At 38.4% G+C, this 24497-nt stretch overlaps 1 protein-coding gene across 1 annotated transcript in view; it reads right to left on the bottom strand.

The window, feature by feature from the left end:
• Positions 1-3388: 3388 nt before the first annotated feature.
• The window catches only part of LOC122641474, a 33616-nt gene continuing 12507 nt past the window's right edge, over positions 3389-24497 (bottom strand). The window contains exons 3-4 of the mRNA XM_043834724.1: positions 5089-5214; positions 3389-3868 (exon numbers count right to left, since the gene is read on the bottom strand). Of these exons, the coding sequence (XP_043690659.1) occupies positions 3686-3868; positions 5089-5214 (309 nt within the window). The 3' untranslated portion in view covers positions 3389-3685. The remainder of the gene's footprint in view (positions 3869-5088; positions 5215-24497) is intronic.

Genomic DNA, 24497 nt, shown 5'->3' with positions numbered 1-24497 from the left:
GATCTAACCAAGTGGTGTGATCCTAAAGGGTAGCCAATAAGATTGTTCTAAATTGCATATAAGGGCAAAACTTATCTAAAATCGTAATAAAGGAAGATCCTACTAGGATGTAACCTGAAAAATCCCTTGCGGTAAGTAATTTTATTATATTTTCTCCCCACACTACTAACACCTATAATGGGCCATTGCAACCATGGAATAAATGTCACTGCCAAAATTTCGATCCATTATAATTTATCGCGCGAGTATGGAGGAATTTGATTGGCCATAAAACTCTTTGAAAACTCTTTTCAAAATACATTTAATTTAATATTAATAAAATAAAATACTCTTTGCAAACACTTTACAAAATACAAAGGCCTTAGATTTGGCACAATCAAATCCGTTCACTCTCTTTTTTTGTGTTCTCCCTTTTCGGGCAGTGAAAACTTTATTGAGCATCACATCCATAACTATTTACATTGTGCACACTGAGCTACCGATATTTAGTCAGTCTTTTCGGTAGACATCAACCATTGATACACCACAAATGTACAGAACATAAATAAAATAGCATGTGTCTCTCAAGTACAGAGAAAATAACTACCGGAGATTCCCGTTGCAACTACAACTTGACGGTGAATAATTCGGGAATCCCCGTGGATCATGTTCAACACAAAATGTGCCTATATTTACATTTTGGTCCAATCACTATTGTACGAATATAAAATATAGCAACCACATAACAGATTGCCCAAATCTATCCTTAGTTATGAACAAAATGGTTTGAATTGGGCAGATGCAATATACAATTATGACAAGCTCATAATTAAATAAAACTAAATTAATTAATTTAATCAAATTAAATTGGGTTTGATGGACAAATAAGCGTTACATCCAACACTAACCTCATTGTAAGTGAGCTAGTTCATGCAAGTTCTAGGTTGTTTCCATTTGAATTTGATTGGCAACCATTCAATCTTTAACCAAACCCTTAGACTTCTTACTCTACTGTAATGAGACCTTCTATTTGAAGTTAAAGGCATCAACTATTGACCTAAAATCACTCATCCACAACCCCATGGCTTAATTGCCATGAAACCCTCTTAAAGAACCTCCAATTTGAGGATTCTTGATGATGGAACCTATCCAATCTCTAGTCAAATAATAGGGCTTCTTGTTATACCTTCTATTTAATATTATTGATGTTAATTAGTGACCTCCAATGACTGGTTACCAACCCCATGGCCAAACCATAATGAAACCCCCATTGAAGAACCCCAAATTGAAGGGATCTTGATGCTAAAACCCAACCCAATGTATGGATTCCATTGAGGATTGAACCCATGTGTAAAATGGAGTTTTAGGAGGCTAAAATTACTCCCATAATGACCCACTGTAAGCCCCTCTAACCATGGATCAAGCATAGACCCGAGCTGAGCTGCAACTCAGCAATTCTGGGTTATGTGGAGGATGGAACCAGCCTCCGCAAACATCATCCGCAGAGACTAAATTGCAGTTTCTGGGTTTGACCTATGCCCATTGTTTTGACCATAACTTGGTCGATACGTAAAAAATGACAAATCGAGTTCATTTTAATAGGACACGAATCGAGTTCATTTTAGCAACTAGAGCAAAAGTATCTTGATAGTCAATGTCATAGGTTTGTGTAAAGCCCTTGAAACCAACCTTGTTTTGTACCTCTCGATGGCTCCATCTGCCTTATGCTTCACATTGTATAATTGGCAGCCTACTAGCTACTTTCCTTCTGGACGGGGAATAAACTCTCCAGTACCATAACAAGAGGGAGAAAGGCACGCACTAAGAAACATGACGAGGACTCAGAGATTTAGCACACCTCAACCAGAAGAGAATAGGCACCATTACACAATCAAAAAGACCCCTCATGGGAGGAGATATTTGCATAGGAGGAGATCCAAGAGCGAAGAAACTAGAAACCTTGAGAGCTAAGGAAAACCACAAACAAACACTCTAGCTATCAAAACTCACATCATAGTGTTGTGATGAGAAACTTCACTGATTGGGTTCTAAATCATAGTTGGAAAACTAGGTTTTGACTGGGCTGAGTCGCCTGAGTCATGTCACAATTTTGGAAAACCTGGTCAAGAATCATGCAGACTAGGTTAGGGTAAAAATTGATGAGACTCGATCATAAATCATTTAAGTAAATAAGATTAAGAATTTTTACCTGAGTCATGACAGACTTTACTAGTAGTCGTTTTTTAAAAAACCATAAAGCTAATTCACTTAGAAACTGAGTTGAGTAAAATAGTAAATCCATATTCCAAAACAGTAAGAAACCCTCCCCTTGTCTCCCTTCTCTTGTTCAATGGTATAAACTCAAAATGCATTGATGTGTGATTCCTTCATTTTTTTTTCTAGTTTTTCCATATATTTTTTCTGTATTTTTCTGATTTTTTACTAATTAATAAATATTATTGCATTAAAACAAAAATTTGTGACTCGCCTTGACCAATTTTGACAAGGCCAAGTCACCATATTTTTCTAAAAGACGAGTCAAGTAAGAAAACCTAGTTTTCCAACTATGATCTAAGGTTGAACTTCACAACTTTGTATTCCTTTCCATTAGTAAATAAACCTTTAATGTTTTCATGATAAGATACAAAATGTTTTGGGAGAAAGAATGCTACCTGATCGTGTGCGATGCGTGACCCTACGCCTAGACACAAGGCCAAGCAAAATGACCACCACACCCCCTGAAAAGGCGGACCTTGAGCAATTTGTGAGGTTTGCAAAACAATTATCTTTTTTGGGGGAAACTCGGAACTTTGAATTTCCTTTTCAAATTTGTATTTTGTTTGTACTACTTTACCATAATCTCTTTGGATTGAATGCGATAAGTGGCCGAGCTGAATGAGGAAAAACATCCATCTTATGTTAAGTTGATTTTCTCCCTAAGTGACACTTGTATGACACACCAAGATGCCATCACTTTTATGCAGAAAACAGATACAAGAAAAACTGTACCATTTCTCAGTAAAAGAACCTGTAGATCAATACAATTTCCTTCACTTTGTAGTTACAGGCAGTACTTACCTCCCAAGTATCAGCTCAGCTCCTCATGAGATAGCATGTTATGTAGGATATTCTGAACATATTTGATTCTAGAGTGGTACATGATGTCAGAGAAGGCACTTCAAAAGGGAAAAGAGGGGAACAGAAACATGTGCACACTTCTTTCACAATCATTTTTACATAGGTAATAGAGGTTACGTTCTTTCCTTCCTCTCCATGCTTTCTTCTGGACATCCCAAACACTCACAGATGACATTTAGCAGTATCTCTCTGTATTTCTCATAGAGGATAACTTCTGCAGAAATCTCAGCTCAGTCCATAAAATTTTCAATAGAGAGAATGCCTGTGTTGGTAATAACAGCAGTAGTAAGGCCTACAGAAGAGCCCGTAGCTCAATTATACAATTTCCTATATCTTCCATCCATTCTTCAGATAGAGAACAATTATACAAATTTAGCATACAGAATCATTCCTACAATCAATTCTATACTTTACAAGAGAAGCCGTAAACAAGAAACATATCATGAACATGAAATAAGGAGGCAAACAAGATTGTCAGCTCCCCTCTTTTCTTTTTCTCTTCATTTCTCTCATTCATTATCTGTGGGAAGTTCAAGAAATAACCCACCACCACCCATGGCTTTCTCTCTCATTTCTCCTCAAACTCCACATCAATAAAATCAGGTCTCGAGGTTGATGAGTTAGTGCCTCTACCACCACCTCTTGAGGAAAAATCACCTTTCGGCTGCCAAACAATGTTCCCACATCCTACGCAACGAATCACTTGGTTCTTATATCCCGTGAACTTCTGTCGGCATGCTGGACAAGATCCCTGATCAAGTAATTTGGGAAGAGACAAGTCAAGCGCATTATTAATCAATCCATCTATTTATTCAGATATTACTAACTATTTTCAATATGTAGAGAAGGCGATAATGTGGATTTTCTAGAATTACATGTCTGCCTCGGTGCAAGATGCCCCCCCGGGCAAAGGGTGGGGCCCTCTCCCATTGTCCAACCAACGAAGATTTCTGGACACAAAAAATCAAGGCATATGGCCAGGTTTTGAAGCAGAAACTAAGTTCACAAGTGTAACAGAAGTGGTGCTCGGCACCGCATTTTTTATCCGCCAAAGTATTTTAACTCAAAAGTCTCTCTAAGGATTCCCATGTAGTTGTGTTTAAAGCTTCAATTACGTTTCTGTTCTAACCTCTTGTGGGAGCTATCCAAAACTAACCGAGCTACATAAAATCCTAATCCAGGCCGAAGCCCAGCTGTGGCCTAAGGTTACTTGGAAACTGGTTTGGGACCCAATGGTAGGTCAACAAATTGTTAACATGGGCTGTACTTTGCTTTGTACTTCCAACATCTCTATTCACAGGTACATTTACAACCAGACCCATCAAGCAATTATGAACATAAGAAAAGAGAACCTTCTCAAAATATGGATTTGATAGACGACAAACATCACAGAGAAATAGAAAACATGTCAAAAATTAAAAATTAATAAGAATCCCAGTTTACAAAGACATAACCAAAGAAAGAGTTTGAGAACATTACAGGGAATGCATTTGAAAAACTGCTTCTTCCTTTTTTCTTTTTTTTTTTTTGGGGGGGGGGGGTGGGGTGTGGTAGTGGATGGCCCACAGCATTCAAAATAGTAGCAAAGACCTAACTAATGAACCTTCTCTGCAGACTTTTACCATAACTTTCAAGAATCAAGCAAGAGAAGTGAGGAATTGAACAGCTATCAGTCAAGGTAAGTTTTACAAATAGTCTATCCAATCATATAATCCATCAATGAGAAAATACAGATCAATCATCAATAGCACCTCCTAGACAACTAAAGCTAACTATTCAATGTTAAAAATGGTACAAGATCCTCAAAAGGAACCTTGCAATAGTAGATACCAACGCAATTTGAGAATAAGTTTATAAGGTAGACAATCCCAATGAGGAGCAAAATTAGTAATTAAGGTCCAGTTATTAATTGTTCCCACATTCTGTCTCATCCAAACTTAAATTAATGCAAGGTTCAGTGCAATAAAATACCTGGATTACTAAATTATTTGCGACAGCTCCAATTAGAAGAGGAGCAGCAAAGGGCAATACCCATGTTGCAAAAATCATGAACCGAAATAGCCATCCGGATAATGCAAACCAAAGGAAGAAGATCGTCTACACATAAGCAAATGCAAAGTGAGCTGATGCAAACCAAAGGAAGAAGATCGTCTACAGATAAGAAAATGCAAAGTAAGCTGATACAAAATGAAGGCAAAGATCCAACAAAAATAAGACTTAAAACAGAAATCTAGATAATGTAAAAATAAAGGCAAAGATCATCTACAGGTAACCAAAACAATGCTAATTGAACTGAAAGAAGCTATATAAGCTAAGAAAAAAATAAAGGAAAATGGAAGCACAAAATATTATGGTTTCCCATGCTTCTCGGAGTATAATTTCTGAATATTAACACTCAAAAAAATGACAAAACTATTATCATATCGTTAACATATTTTTCTCAAACCTACCCAATATAGAAATCTTTTTAAGTATTATTAGAAGATCAAAGATCTTAATTAACGGTATACCAAGAAGTCTAGAGATGAGATGATAACAATCATCTCATTGATTTTAAGCTCCGCAAGTAAAGCCACAGAAAAGGGATCACCGATCCTATTTACATTTGACACCATGATTGAATTTTTTCAAGAATAAACTATTGTTGAAGTATATCGAGCTATGAGTATCTCTATTAGAATATTCTTATTCTAATTGAGATACCTATTTTTGGTGTCTTTGTAATTAGATTAAATTCCTAAGTTTGAGTCCTAGTTCTAGTCCTAGTTACATTATGTTTCTATTTTCTATTTCTATGATTCCTAGATGTAATGGGAATTCTTGGTTGTAAGTTTGACATATAAATAAAGTTATGGGACAGGGGACTGATCAATTCGATCATCAGTCTCTCACCTGTCCCTCTTCTCCATTCTCCTTCTCCATCTCTTCTCTTCATTCTCTCGGTTCTGGTGATCTAGAGTAACCAAATAAAAGACATTCGATAGAGCGAGGAGATAATTTATCAACCAAAGGGTGAAGAATGTGAAGTTGTAAACTGGGCAAACATCACCATGCCTCCTTTCCTGCCCGTACTACACCTAGTTCTTTGTTTCTTTAGTACTGCAGACGTCGTTCCCCCAGCCCCTCCATCTGATTCAGATGTTGAGGTCTCTATCGACTTACCAGTTGCTGTTTATAAAGGTACCTGCACATGTACTCAGAAATCCCACCAGTCTTTAATTGTTTATCCCATTGAAAAATGTCTCAATTTTTCATCTTCCAGCTCACTATCATCCTCTTGTTTCTGCTTTATCTACTAGCTTTGTTCCTGAGACCCACCGTGCGGTGTTACCTCACCCTAGCTGGAAGGCAGCAATGGACACGGAAATGGATGCATTGTTATCTCGACAGACTTGGACTCTGGTTTCTTTACCTCCTGGCAAGGATCTTGTCAAGTGTTGATGGGTTTATATTATCAAATATAATCCTAATGGTTCTGTTGAGCGGCTTAAGGCCCGATTGGTTGCTAAAGGCTATATTCGTCTGTTGCCCGCCTGAATTCAGTTCTTTTTCTTTATTTCTCTGGCTTTAATTTTGATTGGCCCTTATATCAGATGGATATAAAAAATGCTTTTCTCTATGGTGATCTTCAAGAGGAGGTTTATATGGAGCAACCTCCAAGGTATGTTGCTCACTTGCTCAGGGGGAGAATTCTACCAAAGTTTGCAAGCTTCGTAAGGCAATTTATGGGTTGAAACAACCGCCACGGGCATGGTTTGATAAGTTCAGCTCCATTGTCACTAAGGTTGGGTTCTCACAGTGTTATTCTGATCATTTTGTTTTTGTTTGTCGTCAAGGCTCAAAAATGGTGGCGGTGGTCTATGTGGATGATATTATTATATCTGCCAATGATGCTTCTGGTATTACTCAAGTTAAATCAGATCTTCATCAGCATTTTCAGATGAAAGACTGGGGTGTTCTCAAGTATTTCCTTGGTATTGAAGTGTTGTGAAGCAAGAAAGGTGTTAGCTTATCTCAAAGGAAATATGTTCTTTACCATCTGAATGACACCGGAATGCTTGCTTCCAAACCTGCAAATACTCCCATGGATCCCCATCAAAAGCTTGGGTCTATTGAGAGTGAGGATTTTACAAATGTTCATCGGTATAGAAGACTAGTTGGGAAACTCATTTATCTTACTATCACTCGCCTAGATATATCCTTTGTCGTAAAAGTTATTAGTCAGTTTATGCAACATCCAAAGAAAATTAATTGGGATGTTGTTTGTTGTGTGCTGCAATATCTAAAAGGTGCTCCTGGTGGGTCTTATTTATCGACCTAATTGGAATGCTAATCTGGTTGGGTTTTCTGATGCTAATTGGGACGATGTTGATGATGATAGGCGGTCTACTACTGGTTATTGTACCTTTGTGAGTGGTAATTTAGTCACCTAGAAAAGCAAGAAACAAACTACTATTGCCAGATCTAGTGTTGTGGTTGAATATAGGGCGATGGCACATACTACAGCTGAGTTAATGTGGATTAAGTCATTGCTTCAGGAGTTGGGGTTTCCCTTCACTCAACCTATGAAGATGTTTTGTGATAATCAGGCTATTTACATTCATTTTGTTTATGATCTTGTTATGAAGAAGCTAGTTTCTACTCTGTTCGTTTCCACTATTAATCAACTTGGTGATATGTTTACCAAACTTCTGTTTGGACCTGCCTTTCACAGAAATTGTTCCAAGCTGAGTTTTGGAGATTTGAAAGCTCCAGCTTGAGGGGGAGTGTTGAAGTATTTCGAGCTATGAGTATCTCGATTAGAATATTCTTATACTAATCAAGATACCTATTTTTGTTGTCTTTGTAATTAGATTAAATTCCTAAGTTTGAGTCCTAGTTCTAGTCCTAGTTACATTAGGTTTCTATTTTCTATTTCTATGATCCCTAGTTGTAATGGGAATTCTTGGTTGTAAGTTTGACATACAAATAAAGCTATGGACAGGGGATTGATCAATTCGATCATCAGTCTCTCACCTGTCCCTCTTCTCCATTGTCCTTTTCATTCTCTCGGTTCTGGTGTTCTAGGGCTCTGCCCTGTTACAACTATAATGCAAAATTAATGGATTTTCCTTATTAAATTTGTAACTTTTTAGAAGTTGGCACTCTTTATCTGTACTATATCAACAAGTTAAAAATAGAATATCCTGCTCTGAAAGAGAAACAAAACGATGCCTAACATGAAAAACTAAATCTCTTACATTCCTAATTGTTATAGATCCTTTCCAGAGATGGTTGATTTCACTATCTTGAAATAAGAGTAACTTAAATACTCTAAATCAAAAAAATTAAAAAAGGGAAGTAGCATTTGATTAGATAGAGAATGGCCTTTAGATATGAATTAATGCCACATGAGTATATAGTAGAGAGAATACTCACCTCAGACAGAGGTATTTTTTACTTAAGTATCAAAGTAAGGCATACTGCATAGAGCCATGACACATGCAAAAGGTATCTGACATGGACACCCTAAAAACTCTAACTTCAGACATCCAATTTTTTTTAGAGAAACAATACATGGAGACATTAAGTGTCAACAAATGTGTCACACAGACAGAAATTGAGAAAAAGGCTGCCCTCATGACATTATACCTGATCCATTACCACCCTAATTTTAATTGGATCAGCTAGCTTTGATAATAAAAAGAAAATCTTAGGAACCCAAAATCCTAGAACTTTCAACAGTGATAAAAACAAAAAATGCTGCTCTTGGCAAGGTCACTATGAGTTTCTAGCATTTACCTGGGCTTGAGGGCAATTATGCATCTTTGTAGTGTCCATAACCCCAAAAATTGGGGATATGCACCCTCCTTAGCAAAAGGTAATCTTGGGAAACAGCAGCATCAGTCAAACAGCAAATAACTTAACAACCTTCATCCCAGAAGTAATCAACCAATGGAAAAACTACAATTATCAGTTTGTCACTGAACACCCCTTCAATTTTCCCTCCAACTAAACTTACTCTCCAACAATCCCCAGCCAAGAGAAAGCATTTCATCAGCCTGTGCGTGTGATTTGCGCCCAGACAGGCAAACATGAACTTTTCTCCTCACCAGTATCCAACTGCACCCAGGAACTTTCCTTATTCCCTTTATTTCCATATCTATTCTCAGCTTCCCTCTTCACCTTGCCATCCAATAACTGCATATATGTTGCAGCAATAGATGGGCCAGGGCATTACATGGGACAAGCTCAAGCACACATTCAGATGCATGTCTAGCAACTGCTGCATCAATCTTGCCAAGCCCACATATATCTAGCATGTCACCCAAACTTCTAGACCTGGCTCAAAAGGCAGATTAAAAAAACAGATCATCTGGTTCCTCAACTTTACCTGCTCGACCCAGAAGATCAATCATACAAACACAGTGGATCAGATCGGATTGGAAAAGGAAAGATAATCTGATTGGAAAAGAAAAGATTTGTACAAGTTATATGTGTAACGAAATCAGAGAATAGAACCAGCAACAGAAGAGAACCAAGTGAGGAGACTGCCAGAGAGACTAAGAACCGACGGCAGTCTCCCCCTCTCCGAAAGGAAAAGAAGAAAGAAAGAGAACAAACTCCTAGAACCTCGAAAACATATCATAACATAACTAGGAAACCAAATAAAATAAAAGGAAAGAAAGAAGAAAAAGTAGGCAGTAATCCCACAATAGAGGGACTCCCTCTATCGTGGTTACATATAGCCAGCCACGACTTTAACAATACGTTTCACTACCAGTCTGGAAAATCGTTAGGTATGATGAATATGTTAGATACCTGTGACTCGATTAGTGAAATAGTATCTCTCCAAAAAAGCATTTTTCTTTTACCGATGCACAAAGAAAATATATTGTTGCGAATGAATAAGATAGTGAGGAATTGTCCATAAGATAATAATTATTGATATGGCCTTTTCCAAATAAAAAGAGATTCAACCCTTGATGAATTGACTAATCCTTACTCATCGATCATAGAGTTCCCAACCTCAATCAACCATGCCAGCATGGCTACAAGCTGATTGAACACGCAAGAATGTAACAGAGTTCGGCCATGACCCTGAGTCTCGCATTGCTTTAAACAGCTTCAGAGCCTTGTCAGCTTGCCCATGATGAAAAATCTCCAGAACCATGGTATTCCAAGAAACAATATCACGGAACATCTTGTCAGAGTATATGATGTCCACTATCAATCTCTCCATATTTTGCATATACTGCAATTTAAAAACTAAAATGTCATGTATTGTGCTCAGCTTATATTGTGTTTTCATGACTATGCCTTGGAACCGCTTTCCCTGATCAAGATAAGCCATTGCATCAGCTGCTCCAAGAGAGAGTATTATGTAGAATCTAAAGGTGTCACCCCCTTGACAAGCATTTCTGTGGACAGGTAGGTGGCCTCATCAAAGGGTTCGTTTTGTATGTGCCCTGCTATCATTACTATGCAATGGCGTCTCTCTTGGGCATTCTGTTAAAGGCCTCTGATACATTGCCAGCATTAAAATACCCAGAGATCATAGAAGCCCATGATATCTCATCTTGAATAGGCATGGTGTCAAATTAGTGTTGGGCTCTCCGCAATTCTCCAATGCAAACATAACCATTAATCATAGAATGAATAGAAATGTTCCAGTTCTTGGAGAAAATATAGTCTGCATAATCCATCATAACAAACCCAGAGTACATGTGAATTAAGCCCTTCGATAATTATCCATCATAGTCATCACAGTCAAGGAACTAAAACTCGGAACTCAACCAGGTTTCGACCTTGGGAAAAACCGAGTTGTCTCGAGATATCTCGAGATCTTGGTCGAGTTGGTGCATTTTTTTTTTTCAACTCGAAACCTGGTTTCGGTGGGTTTTAGACCTAGTTTGGGTCTGAAACTTGGTACTCAGCCTATTTTAGGCCATTTAAACACATTGGCACTATTAGATTTTGCATAAACAAAGTACAAATAGAAGTTTCACTTGGTGGGAAACTAGGACAGACACTTATACCAGAAACCAGGACAGACACTTATTTATACCTAATATCATTTAAGTAAATGAAACATTTACTTAAGATATTATTCATAAATAAGCAAATACCCTCCTATTTGAATCCAATAAAAATAGTTAAAAAATAAAATTCCAAAAGGAAAACAAGTCAACCCCCCAGTTCAAGAACAAAAACTGGATTTTCGATGGTAGGTGCAATTTTCAACTTTCTAATGTTGGGGTTTTTCTCAAATCTAAAAATTCCATAAATCTTAATATGGTAAAACATTGCTAAAAACCAAAAGTGTAGTAAAATATTCATTTGTTTTGATGTCCAAAAAAATATTTTCATTTAGGGTGATTTTGACAGCATTCGAGCATACCAAATTAAGTTTGACCGGTACATAACTCCTTCAATATAAATCAGATTTAAGCAATCTTGGACTTGTTGGAAAGCTTTTTGGACATCAAAACAAATGAATATTTTACCGCACTTTTGGTTTTTAGCAATGTTTTACCATATTAAGATTTATGAAATTTTTAGATTTGAGAAAAACCCCATCATTAGAAAGTTGAAAATTGCACCTACTGTCGAAAATTCAGTTTTTGTTCTTGAACTGGGGGGTTGACTTTTTTTCCTTTTGGAATTTTATTTTTTAACTATTTTTATTGGGTTCAAATAGGGGAATATTTTCTTATTTATGAATAATATCTTAAGTGATTACTTAAATGATATTAGGCACAAATAAGTATCTGTATACCAATTTTTGCATAGATAGGTGTCTGTATACCAAGACTTCCCACTGAGATCTCATTGAAATCTCGAGATCTGGCACTCATATAAACGAGTTTGGGTTGAGATCTCGCCGAGAACTCAACTCTAGTTATTGTAGTTTTATGTTTCGGATGCCATCTCGTTCGAGCCTTGGAAAAACCGAGATATCGCGAGATTTAGTTCTATGATCATAGTCCCAACCATTTAAAATTAGATGAGCATGACCCTACTTACCAAGTCAAGGAAAACCCCCACCTGCACGTGCATAGACCAGTACAATGCACGTCTCTTCATTAGGTTTCATGTCTTCGAAACTTCTCATTTCATGGAAAAGCAACAATGCCCCCTCTAGAAACCATTCCAAGCAAACCCACCTATCATGGGTGTCCAAGAGACAACATTCCTACTAGGCACTCTGAAACATGCAATAGCCCTCATCTAGATCACTAGCTCTACACATAGTTGTCAAGGCGTCGCCTAGGCGCCGTCGCTTAGGCATCCAGGCGGTTTTTTTGGGGCCTAAACGACACCCGCCTTATTGCAGAGTGCCTTGCACTAGCTTTTATTGGTATCGAACCCGGTATTGGCCCTTATTTATGCCAAATATCATTTAAGTAAATGTTTTTTTATTTGTAATTTCATTTACTTAAGATATTATTCATAAATAAGCAAATACCCCTTTTTTATAAGCAAATACCCCCTATTTGAATCAAATAAAAATAGTTAAAAAAATAAAATTCCAAAAGGACCCCAATTCAAGAACAAAAACTGGATTTTTTGCGGTAGGCGAAATTTTCAACTTTCAAATGCTGGGGTTTTTCTTAAATCTAAAAATTCTATAAATCTTAATATGGCAAAACATTGCTAAAAACCAAAAGTGCGGTAAAATATTCATTTGTTTTGATATATAAAAAATATTTTCATTCAGAGCGATTTTGACAGCATTCGCGTAGACCAAATAAGGTTTGACCGGAGCATAACTCTTCAATATAAATCAGATTTAAGCAATTTTGGATTTGTTAGAAAATTGGTTTTGTGCTCTAACTAATACAAAAAGTCTCATGTAAAAATAAAATCATTTGAGTAGTCAAACTTCTTAGAGAACAAGAACATCTCTCTAAATCGAGAGCAATTTAATTACTTATAGATAAGATCATATTGTCTAAGAACAGCATAAACCAAATGTATGTTTTGATTGTTTCAAACTTCCAATAGCTTGCTTCTTCAGTTCTTCTGTCTTCTAGTTCTATGCTGATTTTTGATGACTTGATGTGGCTTAATATTGATTTTTGATGACTTGATGTGGCTTAATATTGATTTTTGATGACTTGATGTGACTTAATGTTGATTTTTTATGACTTGAGGAGACTTAATGTTGATTTTTTATGATATAAGGTATATATTGTAGCATACTAAAATATTGTACCACACTAAATAATGTTAGAAAAGGGGGAAAATAAAAATTAACACTTGAGAGCGCCTTGGTCGCCTAGGTGACACCTAAGTGGGCGCCTTGTCGCCTAAGAGCTTAGGCACCTCTCCACCGCCTTGGGTCGCGTTGCCGCCTTGACAACTATGGCTCTACAATAACCAGCAATTAAATTAGTCCAAGTTACAACATTATGATCTGCATTGCATCAAACAGAACTCTCCCATCTTCCATTCTACAGTTCTTTGCACAACCACAACTATCACATGCAATAGCCCTCATCTAGATCACCAGCTCTACAATAACCAGCAATTAAATTAGTCCAAGTTACAACATTATGATCTGCATTGCATCAAACAGAACTCTCCCATCTTCCATTCTACAGTTCTCTGCATAACCACAATTATCACATTCCAAGAAACCTGACTCTTTACAGGCATCAGGTCAAACATTTTTCGAGCTTCCACTAGATCACCATTCCTGATCAAACCCAGAATCATTGAATTCCATGTGACAACCTTTTCTAACAATTTTCTTGCATCAGTGATTCTTCCAGACTGTATTAATGCCCACACAGCATAAACGTCCAAGATACTATGCCCACACAGCATAAACGTCCAAGATACTATGTTTCTTTCAGGCCTTCACAGAAATGCAAGCACATTTTGAGAGCATCAAAGTCTAGCCAACAACCCCACGACAGCTGCCTGTTTTCTCTCAAGCATAGATCATGCTTCTTCTAGTTCCTTTTCACTGAGGCATCTTAGGAGTTAGGAGTTCAAAATGACAGCTTTGTGGTGATGGTTAGCTAGAACCATAAATTGGTTTTTAACACAGCAAATATGTGGGGGATGACAATACTTTTGGGATGTTCAGAACAGATAAGGACGAAGTTCAGAATTTCCGAAGACCAGCAGCAGAATTAAGAGTAAAAATGTCAGAGAATGGAAATCACTGTTTCTTTCCAGAAGTCTTCAGTCCTAAGGTAGCAATTTGTATATTCTGTGTTTTCTTTTCCCCTTCTTGGTTGATATCCCACCCCCATCCCAAGAGTAGCCAATAATAATCATCTTTGTGCTCCCAAGCAGATGTAGTTGTAATTTATCTGAACAAATAAAAAAATAACAAGAGAAAAACTGGTACATATTGAGGAGAATTCCTCTTCTTCTTAGACGTACCTATCTTCATTGGGAACGGATAAGAAATAGACGATAATAAAAGTTGGTTTAATTGAGGAAACCAGACCTTGGATAACACAAAATTTTGGTAGTTCTCCAAAATCCCCCACACAGTGGTTCATACTGAGGAGAATTCCTCTTGTTCTTAAACGTACCTATCTTGATTGGGAACGGATAAGACATGGACGACAATAAAAGTTGGTTTAATTGAGGAAACCAGACACCAACACACATGCCTTTATTCTTTTAAAAACTTTACAAAGAGAAAAGGAGATAGTTACATGGGACACATAACAACTTCCCCTTTAGAGTTTGGTCTTGTCCTTGAGACCATAATCTGGAGCGGCTTCTTCATTCATGATCCATAACAATGTCACCGTGTTCTTCCTCTTCCTCAAAGCAAGCCTCAATCACAAACAATTTATTGCAATAGTGTCCAAGGTTACCTTTCATTGCACTTAAAAATAGCAACGCTGCGCGTCGCTCCTGCAATTCTACTAGAGACATCCTTCTAACTGGAAGAGTTGAATGATTGTGGATTCTTCCTTGTTACTTATTTTCCTTAAAAAGTCCAAAAGCATTGCTCGACTCTGGGACCAATTGCGAACTTCATAAATTGGGCTAGGCCGAAGCAACTGATAAAGAAGTAGGACGACCTGCTAATACATCTACCTTGATAGAGTCCTTTAATCAGCAAATAAAACAATTAACTTGGCGGTTTGGAGGAAGGTACCAAATCTCCGTAAATAATTTCTCAACTTGGGTTTGGCACTCTTGTATAGACCCAACTTACTGCAACTTAGTTAACTCCCCAAAGAAATCCTGGAATTAGGTGGAACCGTACCTAGCATACTAGCCATCACAGAAAACTTACCAAGTCACCTCGCCACCTTCTTGTTTAAATAATTAGTACCATAGCTGGGAGACTCCCTCCAAATGGAAGGATGCAAGAGCCACGTGTTCTTTCGGTGTTTGATGGAATTGAAAGAATTGTTCCACCCTACAAATCCAACTTGTTGTATGTTCTTCTCCATTAAAAAAGCAAGGAAAATCAAGTTTGATGCGCTTGACTGTGAAGGATTGTTGTGATCATGTCTGACGGGTCCCATTACGATTGCTAGGTCGTACACCATAGTCCGGTAGTAGAGCCATTGAATTCTCTCTTTCTTCACATTCACTAGAGGCCAATAGGAAGATGGTTCATTAATTAAGCTTATCGAATAGTTCAATAAACTTTTCCATTATTTGTTGTTGTCCAGTAGCAAGAGAGCTCACATCACCTTACAACTTCTCCACTCGTTGATCCATGCCATTTCTAAGAAATAAAGGCATGCATAGTGTGGAGTCTAGAGTTTTGTTAGAAGGCAACTCTTGGTTGATCTAGGCTATAGGGATTAGTTATCTGTGGGTCGATTGGTAGGAGTTATGGGTTTATTAGTTATCAACAGTTATGGGTTGTTAGAAGTAGTTGTTCATTGCCCATTTCTCTATTTTTGAATCTTGTAACTGTTATTTAAGTAGAATGAAGTTATCTGTGGGGATTTTGGAAATACCACTGACACTTGTGTTATCCGAGGTCTGGGTTCCTCAATTAAACCAACTTCTATTATCATTCTTCTTTGATCAATTTGTTCCCAATCAGGATGGGTACATATAAGAACAAGAGGAATTCTACCCAATACGTACCAAGGTGGTATCAGAGCAATGGCATCTAGCAACGAGTGGAGAAGTTGAAAGGTGATGTGAGCTCTCTCTCGCTACTAGACTACTAGACAACAATAGATAATGGACAAGCTTAACGAACTATTTGGTAAGTTTAATTCACGAACAATTTTCTTGTTGGCCTCCGATGAACGTGAAGAAAGAGAGAACTCAATGGCTCCACTCTCGGATCATGGTATACGACCTAGCAACTGCAATGGGACCCGTCAAATAGGATCACAGTAATCCTTCACACCCAAGCTCGCCCAAACTTGATTTTCTTCGCTGAACATACAATAATTTGGATTTGTAGGGTGGAACAATTCTTTCAATTCCATCAAACTCTGGAAGAAGAACGTGTTGTTCTTGCATCCTTCCATTTGGAGGGAGACACCCAGCTATGATACTAATTATTTTATACAAGAAGGCGGTAAGGTGACTTGGCAAGTATTCCGTGATAGCTAGCATGTTAGGTACGGTCCCACCTAATTCCAGGATATCTCTAGGGAGTTAACTAAGTTGTAGCAAGTTGGGTCTATACAAGAGTATCAGACCCAAGTTGAGAAATTATTTACGAAAATTGTGTACTTTCCTCCAAACCACCAAGTTAATTGGTTTATTTGCGGGTTATAGGACACTATCAAGGCAGATGTACTAGCAAGTCGTCCTACTTCTTTACAGCTGCTTTGGCCTAGCCCAATTTATGAAGCTCGCAATTTGTCCCAAAGTCAAGCAATGCTTTTGGACTTTTAAGGAAAACACCTCAACTAATAAGGAGAATCCACAGTCATTCAAGTCTTCCAATTAGAAGGATGTCTCCAGTAAAATTGAAGGAGCAGCGCGTAGAGGTGCTATGTTCCAATTGCAATGAAAGGTAACCCTGGAAACCGTTGCAATAAATTGTTTCTGATTGAGGCTTGGTTTAAGGAGGAAGAAGAACATGGTGACGTCATTATAGATCATGGATTAAGAAGCAGTTCCAGATTATGGTCTTGGGGACAAAACCAAACTCTAAGGGGGGGGGGGGGAGCTGTTAAGTGTCCCATGAAACTATCTCTTTTTCTCTTTGTAAAATTTTTAAAAAATAACGGCATGCATGGTGTGGAGTCCAGAGTTACGTTAGAAGGTGACACTTGGTTGACCTAATCTATAGGAAGTAGTTATCTTTGGGTCGATTGGTAGGAGTAATCATTTGTTAGAACTTAGACATGGCTGTTTATTGCCTATTTCTTTGTAACTGAATCTTGTACATGCTATTTATAAGTGGAATGAAGTTATCTGTGTGAGAGATTTTGGAAAAACTACTGACACTGTGTGTTATCCGAGGACTGGTTTCCGTAATTAAACCAACTTTTATTATCGTCCATTTCTTATTCGTTCCCAATCAGGATAGGTACGTCTAAGAACAAGGGGAATTCTCCTCAGTACATACAAAGCTGGTTTCACCGCAAAGGCATGGATTAACAAGGAGAGAAGTCGGAAGGTGAAGTGAGAGCTCTCTCGCTATTAAACAACAACAGATAATGGATAAGCGTAACGAATTATTCGATTAACTTAATTCATGAACCATTTTCTCGTCAGCCTCTGGTGAACATGAATGAGAAAACTCAATGGCTCCACTCCCAGACCATGGTAACTCTAGACTCCACACCACGCATGCCTTTATTTTTTTAAATTTTACAAAGAAAAAGAGATACTTGCATGGGAGTGATGGGACATGTAACAAAGGTCTTGTTGTACCCAATGGTATACTTGGGAGCTTTGACCCACAAAACCACACTAGAATGGTCCTAAAGATATAAACCAGACAATGATGCAATCCCAAATTCAAAAAACTTAAATTTGGGTCGCTATGGGCCTACCCAAGCAAAATAAACTCAAATAAGATAATAAGTAGCAGTTATGTAACTTCAAAGCACAATTCAAGACTCTTTTGGTAGGAAAAGAGGACTTTAGGACAGATGGGCAAATAAGTTTAAAAGAAAAGGGCAAATCTGGAATTTCAATGAGGTTGGTTATAAGACAAATAAGTTTATAATGAAAGGGCTTTTGTGTAATATAAAAGAATAGGGGTTAATTGTAAATATTGACTTTGGTCTTCTTCTATCTTTCTATTTGTTGTAATATGGGTTCAAGGGTAATATTGTCATAGGGGTAATATTGTCCTTGTACCTATTCCAGAATGTTCTTTCACATATTATAAATAAAGGATGGTTGTAGTCACTTTGACTCAAGCCAATATTCACGGAATTCAACATGACATCAGAGCCAAAAATATTCTAGGGATATGGGAATTAGAAATTTTTTCCTTAGCAAGACTTAAAGCAGCATACAGAATACTCCGTTACCTCAAGTCCTCTCCTGGAAAGGGAGTCTTGTATTCTTCACTTAGCCATCTCCGGATAGAAGCATACATTGATGCAGATTAGGCTGGCAGTCCTGATGATAGGAAGTCCACATCCGGATATTGCACATTTGTTCGAGGGAACCTTACTACTTGGAGAAGCAAAAAACAAGCTGTTGTAGCTCGATCTAGTGCTGAAGCTGAATTTCGAGCTATGACACAGGCATAGTTCGAGAACTCGTTTCGTTTCGGTATTTCGAGCTGACCGAAATATTCGAAATTTCGGATATTTCAGTCGAAATATTGTATTTTTTCTGGTATGTTTCGATAGGTCATTTCGGTGGGTTTTAGGCCAAGTTAAGGCCTGAAACTTCATGGAAACCCTATTTTAGGCTATATAAACACATTTAAATGTTCAAATTGCAAAAATAGTCACCCAAAATGGTGTTTTGGATGTGCACCATTGATTGGCAACGTACGGTCGAACCCTAATGTATAAGTGTATAACTTAGTTAATTACACATTTACACATACACATTGTACATTAAACAAGTAAATTGACTTGGAACTAAGTTGGAAACATAATGACTCATAAGTTAAGTCATAAATCATAATATTAAGTACATAAGACATCAAGTCAATAACAAGTTAACAAATAACAACTTAAGAGTTAAGATTTAAGAAGATGATATCAAACATTCCAAATCACAATATGTCAATATCCCCAATTGTCCCCTACAAGGCTACAAGTCAAGTAGTCAACTAGTCATCATTCATCTCAAATGTTTACAAATTTGCTAATAATAACTACTCCACCGTCCAGGATCAACCCCACTCATGGTCGGCTGGAGCCGACGTGTATTGCTCTCCGACTGTAGGACAAATGCATGCCACGTCATAGTCTGGGAGAAGAAGCGAGTGTAGTCATCCATAGTGGCCATGTAAACTGCATCATCAACATGCTGAAGGTAACCTATCCTAGGATATAGGTCACCAAACTGTGAAGAAGTACTACCCACTGATCCACTATGATATGAGTCATATGACGGCTCTGGGAGCATGTACGGGTTGTACGGCTGCGGCTGGTGGGTTGGGTAGCCAGTATAGGAAAAGAAGTCATGCACAAAAGACTATCCACTATATCCTTATGAGTGGGAGTCATACTCAAAACTGGGAATGGATGGAGAAGATATAGGCTGCTGCCCCCAAGGGTACTGCCCAAAATGCCCTTCGCCACATGGATGTGAATGAGATGAACCATGCTCTGATTGTGCTGGAGATGGACTGCTGTCTACATGAAAAGATGGGGCACGGAAATGCCCACTCGATCTACTGTCTCTATCGCCAATACTCAGTCCACCAACAGAGCCAGATAGGGCATCAATGTCCATAAGTTCAGCCTGCCTACTAGTACCACTACCATGACCACCGAGGACGGGGATCGCACGCTTTCTCGAGTAGGTCGAGGTGGACGATGTGGGCCGTGTGGGTGGTGTGGGGCCGGTGGGGGCATGGATTGCCTCTTCTTCGCTCTTGTACCACAAACGGGACTCGAGTTCCCTCATATGCTTGACCACCATCACCATCATCATCACGTCCATCATTACCTTCATCATCACCTCCATCATCACCATCTCCACCATCACCATCTCCACCACCACCATCTCCACCAGATGACATAGACCAATCTTCATCCTCCTCATCAACACCACCAGTAGAGCTGGAACGGTATGGGTGACGCGTCCCGTGCATGTACCTCACCCTCTGCAGCCATGAAGTCATCCACATCAGCTTGTATGTGTTCAGCTATCATGGGGTCAGGTCTACCTACAGGCTGATCTAACACTGGCTCACCTCTATCCCTCACCCAATCAACAATAGGATCTTCATCATCTGACTCCACCTGGAAAATGTCGGCGAGATCGATATTTTCCCTGATACCCTCTTGTCCCATGCGTATGTGTTGCATCTTCAACCTCAAATTATAATGCACATACACTAAGTCAAAGAGACGTTCAGAACCCAATCTATTTCTCCTCTTAGAGTGGATGAGAGAAAATGTACTCCAATTCCGTTCACAGCCAGATGCTGAACATGTCTGGGAGAGAACCTTGATTGCTATTTTTCTTAAATTGTTTGCCGAACCCCCATACAACACCCACCATTCAGCTGCATTTCAACAAAAGAAACATGTCACCTTCATTTCAAAAGAATAAGATATTGAATTGAGTAATGACTAATGAGTACCGGCATCACCGCGTGTCCGGCCTTGCTGTGCAGCTTCGGTTCCAAAACTTCCTAATGCATCCCTAAAAGTCTTCAACTATAATCATTTGAAAAATATTTAAAATTAGTAACGACTTATTACTATTTAGTATTGAATTGAGTAATTCCAAATGAATTATAACTTATAAGACTCACCTCATTGTTGCATATCGCCTGTAATTTACTATTCGGCTCCAACTTGGAAACTACTTCTTTGACTGCGTCAATAAGACTATTATTCAACCCAAGCCTATGACTGTATTGGTACTTGGGGTTCAAATAATATGCTGAAATTGACATTACATATTCACTAGTTAGTAATATATCCTTCAAATTAACTTTAAAAGATGTAATTGCATAAAAAACAAAGAGTGTACACTCACCAGCCTTATGCAGTGGATGCATAAGTTGATTTTCCCAGCGCTCCTTGATAATTTTGAGAAAGTGTTTGCTACCTTGTGGATTTGCATTGTAAGCACCTTCATTCATCAAGTCTATGGCAGCATATAGATGTGGCATGGTTGGTCCCTTGATAGTAGAATCAACTATATGCAAAACCTTGACCACTGGGTCCAGAAGTTGTACCACTTTATGCAACTTAGACCAAAAGTCATCTGATGAAATTGCAGCTTGTGCTTCCCTACCACCATGGGTATTGGACCCATTCCAGTTGAACCAGTCTTCAGAAGCAAACATTGATCTCAGTCCAGACTTCTTGGTTTCTATACTCTTGAGTGCAATGTAGTTGGTGGCGAATCTAGTTATGCCTGGCCTCACTAAGTCACCCCCATACTTCTCCCTCAAGAGGTTTAGTGCAAACCCATGGTTGTAGACAAAGTTGGTCATTTGCCTTGCCTTTTCCACGACATGTTGTACCAATTTGATCTTTCCCATGTCCTTCAACATGAGGTCTATACAATGGGCAGCACATGGAGTCCAAAACAACCGGTACTTATTGTTTTGCATCAACCTCTCACCGCACTTGTAGTTGCTTCCGTTGTCCGTTACAATTTGGACAACGTTCCCACTCCTACATCTTCTACCACTTCCTTCAAGAATTTGTAGATATACTTTGCATCATTTTTCTCCTTGGATGCATCAACAGACTTCAGAAAAACTGTCCTCCCATCACAATACACCATAAAGTTGATGATGGACTTTCTTGTAGGACCAGTCCAACCATCACACATTATGGTCACCCCATAGTTCTCCCACAGCCCCCTCATTTCATTGATGTAGTCTTCAAGCTCTCTCTTCTGTTGGGACAAATACACATTCATAATCTCATATGGGGTGGGCCCCTTATACCCTGGGCCAGCCTCAGCAATGGAATCTATCATAGTCTGATAAAAGGGGCCTTGTGCTGTGTTTGCTGGGATGGTATGGTATAACATCCACTTAGCTATAGATTCCTTCACCATCCCCTTCAGATTTTTCCATGCTCCCTTGATTTTTGGTTGTTTGTTGCCTTTCTTTCTATAAACACCAGGTGCTTGATGAAGTGCTGGGTCATCTTGTGGTGGTGGAGGCGGAGGGGGAGCTGCCCTCGTACTCTGTGATCTCCTAAAGGGATTAGGCAACCCACCTCCTCCACTTGTACCTGCTCCTCCACTACCACTAGCACCAGCTCTAGAGGTACTAGCTCCTCCACTACCACCTACTCTCTGTCTCTCGACTCTCTCCTGATCCTCATGATAACTGGCTCTGCTCATCATCTATGCTCGTCTCCAATCCCTAGCCTCTTGCTCAGTCTCTATATCATCAGGAACATAGACATCATCACTGTCATCATCATCATCATCACGATGGCTTGATTGGCCTCCCGCTGTACACCTCACTGCTTCCTCAAGATCTACTTTTGCCTTCTCCCTCTGAGCCTCCCTCTTACTCCCTCCCTTCATGTAATCAATGACAACCCTAGATACCTCCACAGGGACCATATGGCATGCGACCACTTCAGGAGAATTCCCAGCTAGATGTTGTTTGAGTCTAGTGGCACCACCTCCCAAAAACTGCATGTGACAATAGTTGCATTGGGATTTTCTTTTATCCCCATCAATTGGAGTGCCATGCAACCATACAATGTCACCCCTAGTGCGCCTGGGTGTGCTCCCCTCCTCCTGGGTCTGGGCCGGCTGCCTCTGCCCCTCTTGTCTTTAGCTCTGTCGTTTACCACGGTTCGTCATAATCAGACTAGTTTACTGTTGCATGAATAAAAGACAATTCATTAATCACTGAAGCACATCAATTCTTTTAGTTTAAAATTTTAAATGTTTAAGAATTAACATTTAAGAGCACTAATACAAGTATATAAGTATATAACTATTTAGTATTTTTCCCCTAACCCTCATATTTAAAAATATTTTTTAAAAATATTTTTCAAATAAATATTGGCCTAGCACAACAAAATCGAAAAGATATGTAAATGGGCAGCAAATAAGAAGTATGTACAATTTACTTTTATATTTTTCAGTAATTTTAAAACAAAAACCTCATATTATTTCTTATTTTTTGCTATTTTTTTGAATTTTTTAAATATTTTTTATAATTTTCAAAAATTAAAATAATTAATTATTGGCAGAAAAATATTTTTGACACCATGAGGCCATAGATCGGCCAATGGTGTCTAACATATATTTAATTCATCACCATACAATATACATAACCCCTATTATTTTTTTATTTTTGTTGTAAATAAATCCAATTTTTGAAGTAGAAAAATAAATAAATAATATATATACCAAAAAAAAATTTCGACACCATGAAGTCATAGATCGGCTTCTGGTGTCTAACATTTATTTATTTCATCACAAACAAACATGTTGATCAAGCATTTCCCTAAAAAAAATCAATTTTGAGAATATGGTTTTACCTGAAATAGTGGAAAGGCTTCACAGATGTGCTAAGAAGTTTGTTCTCCAAGTGATTCCGGCGTAGATGTGGCAAGGATTCAAGTGGGAAGTGGAAGATTGAAGAAGAAATAAGCAAAAACCTTCAAAAACCAAGCAAAAGAGGAAAAATGCTCTGTTTCTCAGTCTCGAATTTCGACCGAGACTATCGAAACATGGTATTTTATATAAAGCATTTTCTCGAGATTTTGAAAATGTCTCGAAATCTCGAGAATTTCGATCGAAATTTAGTATTTTTTTTATTCGAGGGGTCATTTCGTTTCGAGGGGGTCGAAATTCTCGAAATCTCGAGATTTCGCGAGATTTTGAACTATGGACACAGGGTATTCGTGAACTTCTCTGGCTCAAGGGGCTTCTTCAAGACTTGGAGATGAATGTTGATCTTCCAATGTGGCTCTACTGTGACAACAAGTCAGCAATCAGCATTGCTCACAACCCGGTCCAACATGATCGTACCAAACCTGATGAGATTGACCGCATTTCATCAAAGAGAAATTGGAACAGGGAACAGTTTGTATTCCGTTTATCCAATCTAGTGAACAGCTGGCTGATATCCTTACCGAAGGGATCAGTAGTAAGTTATTTTTCCTATTGTTAGCAAGCTGGGCATGTTTGATATGTATGCACCAACTTGAGGGGGAGTGTTGTAATACGGGTTCAAGGATAAAATTGTCATAGGGGTAATATTGTCCTTGTACCTATTCCAGAATGTTCTTTCACATATCATAAATAAAGGATGGCTGTAGTCACTCTGACTCAAGCCAGTATTCATGGAATTCAAC

Source organism: Telopea speciosissima, chromosome 1 (genome assembly GCF_018873765.1).
Source record: "Telopea speciosissima isolate NSW1024214 ecotype Mountain lineage chromosome 1, Tspe_v1, whole genome shotgun sequence".
NCBI classification, from domain to species: Eukaryota; Viridiplantae; Streptophyta; class Magnoliopsida; order Proteales; family Proteaceae; genus Telopea; species Telopea speciosissima.
Note: the sequence above shows the minus strand (reverse complement) of the source record. Positions and strands in the feature narration are given on the sequence as shown.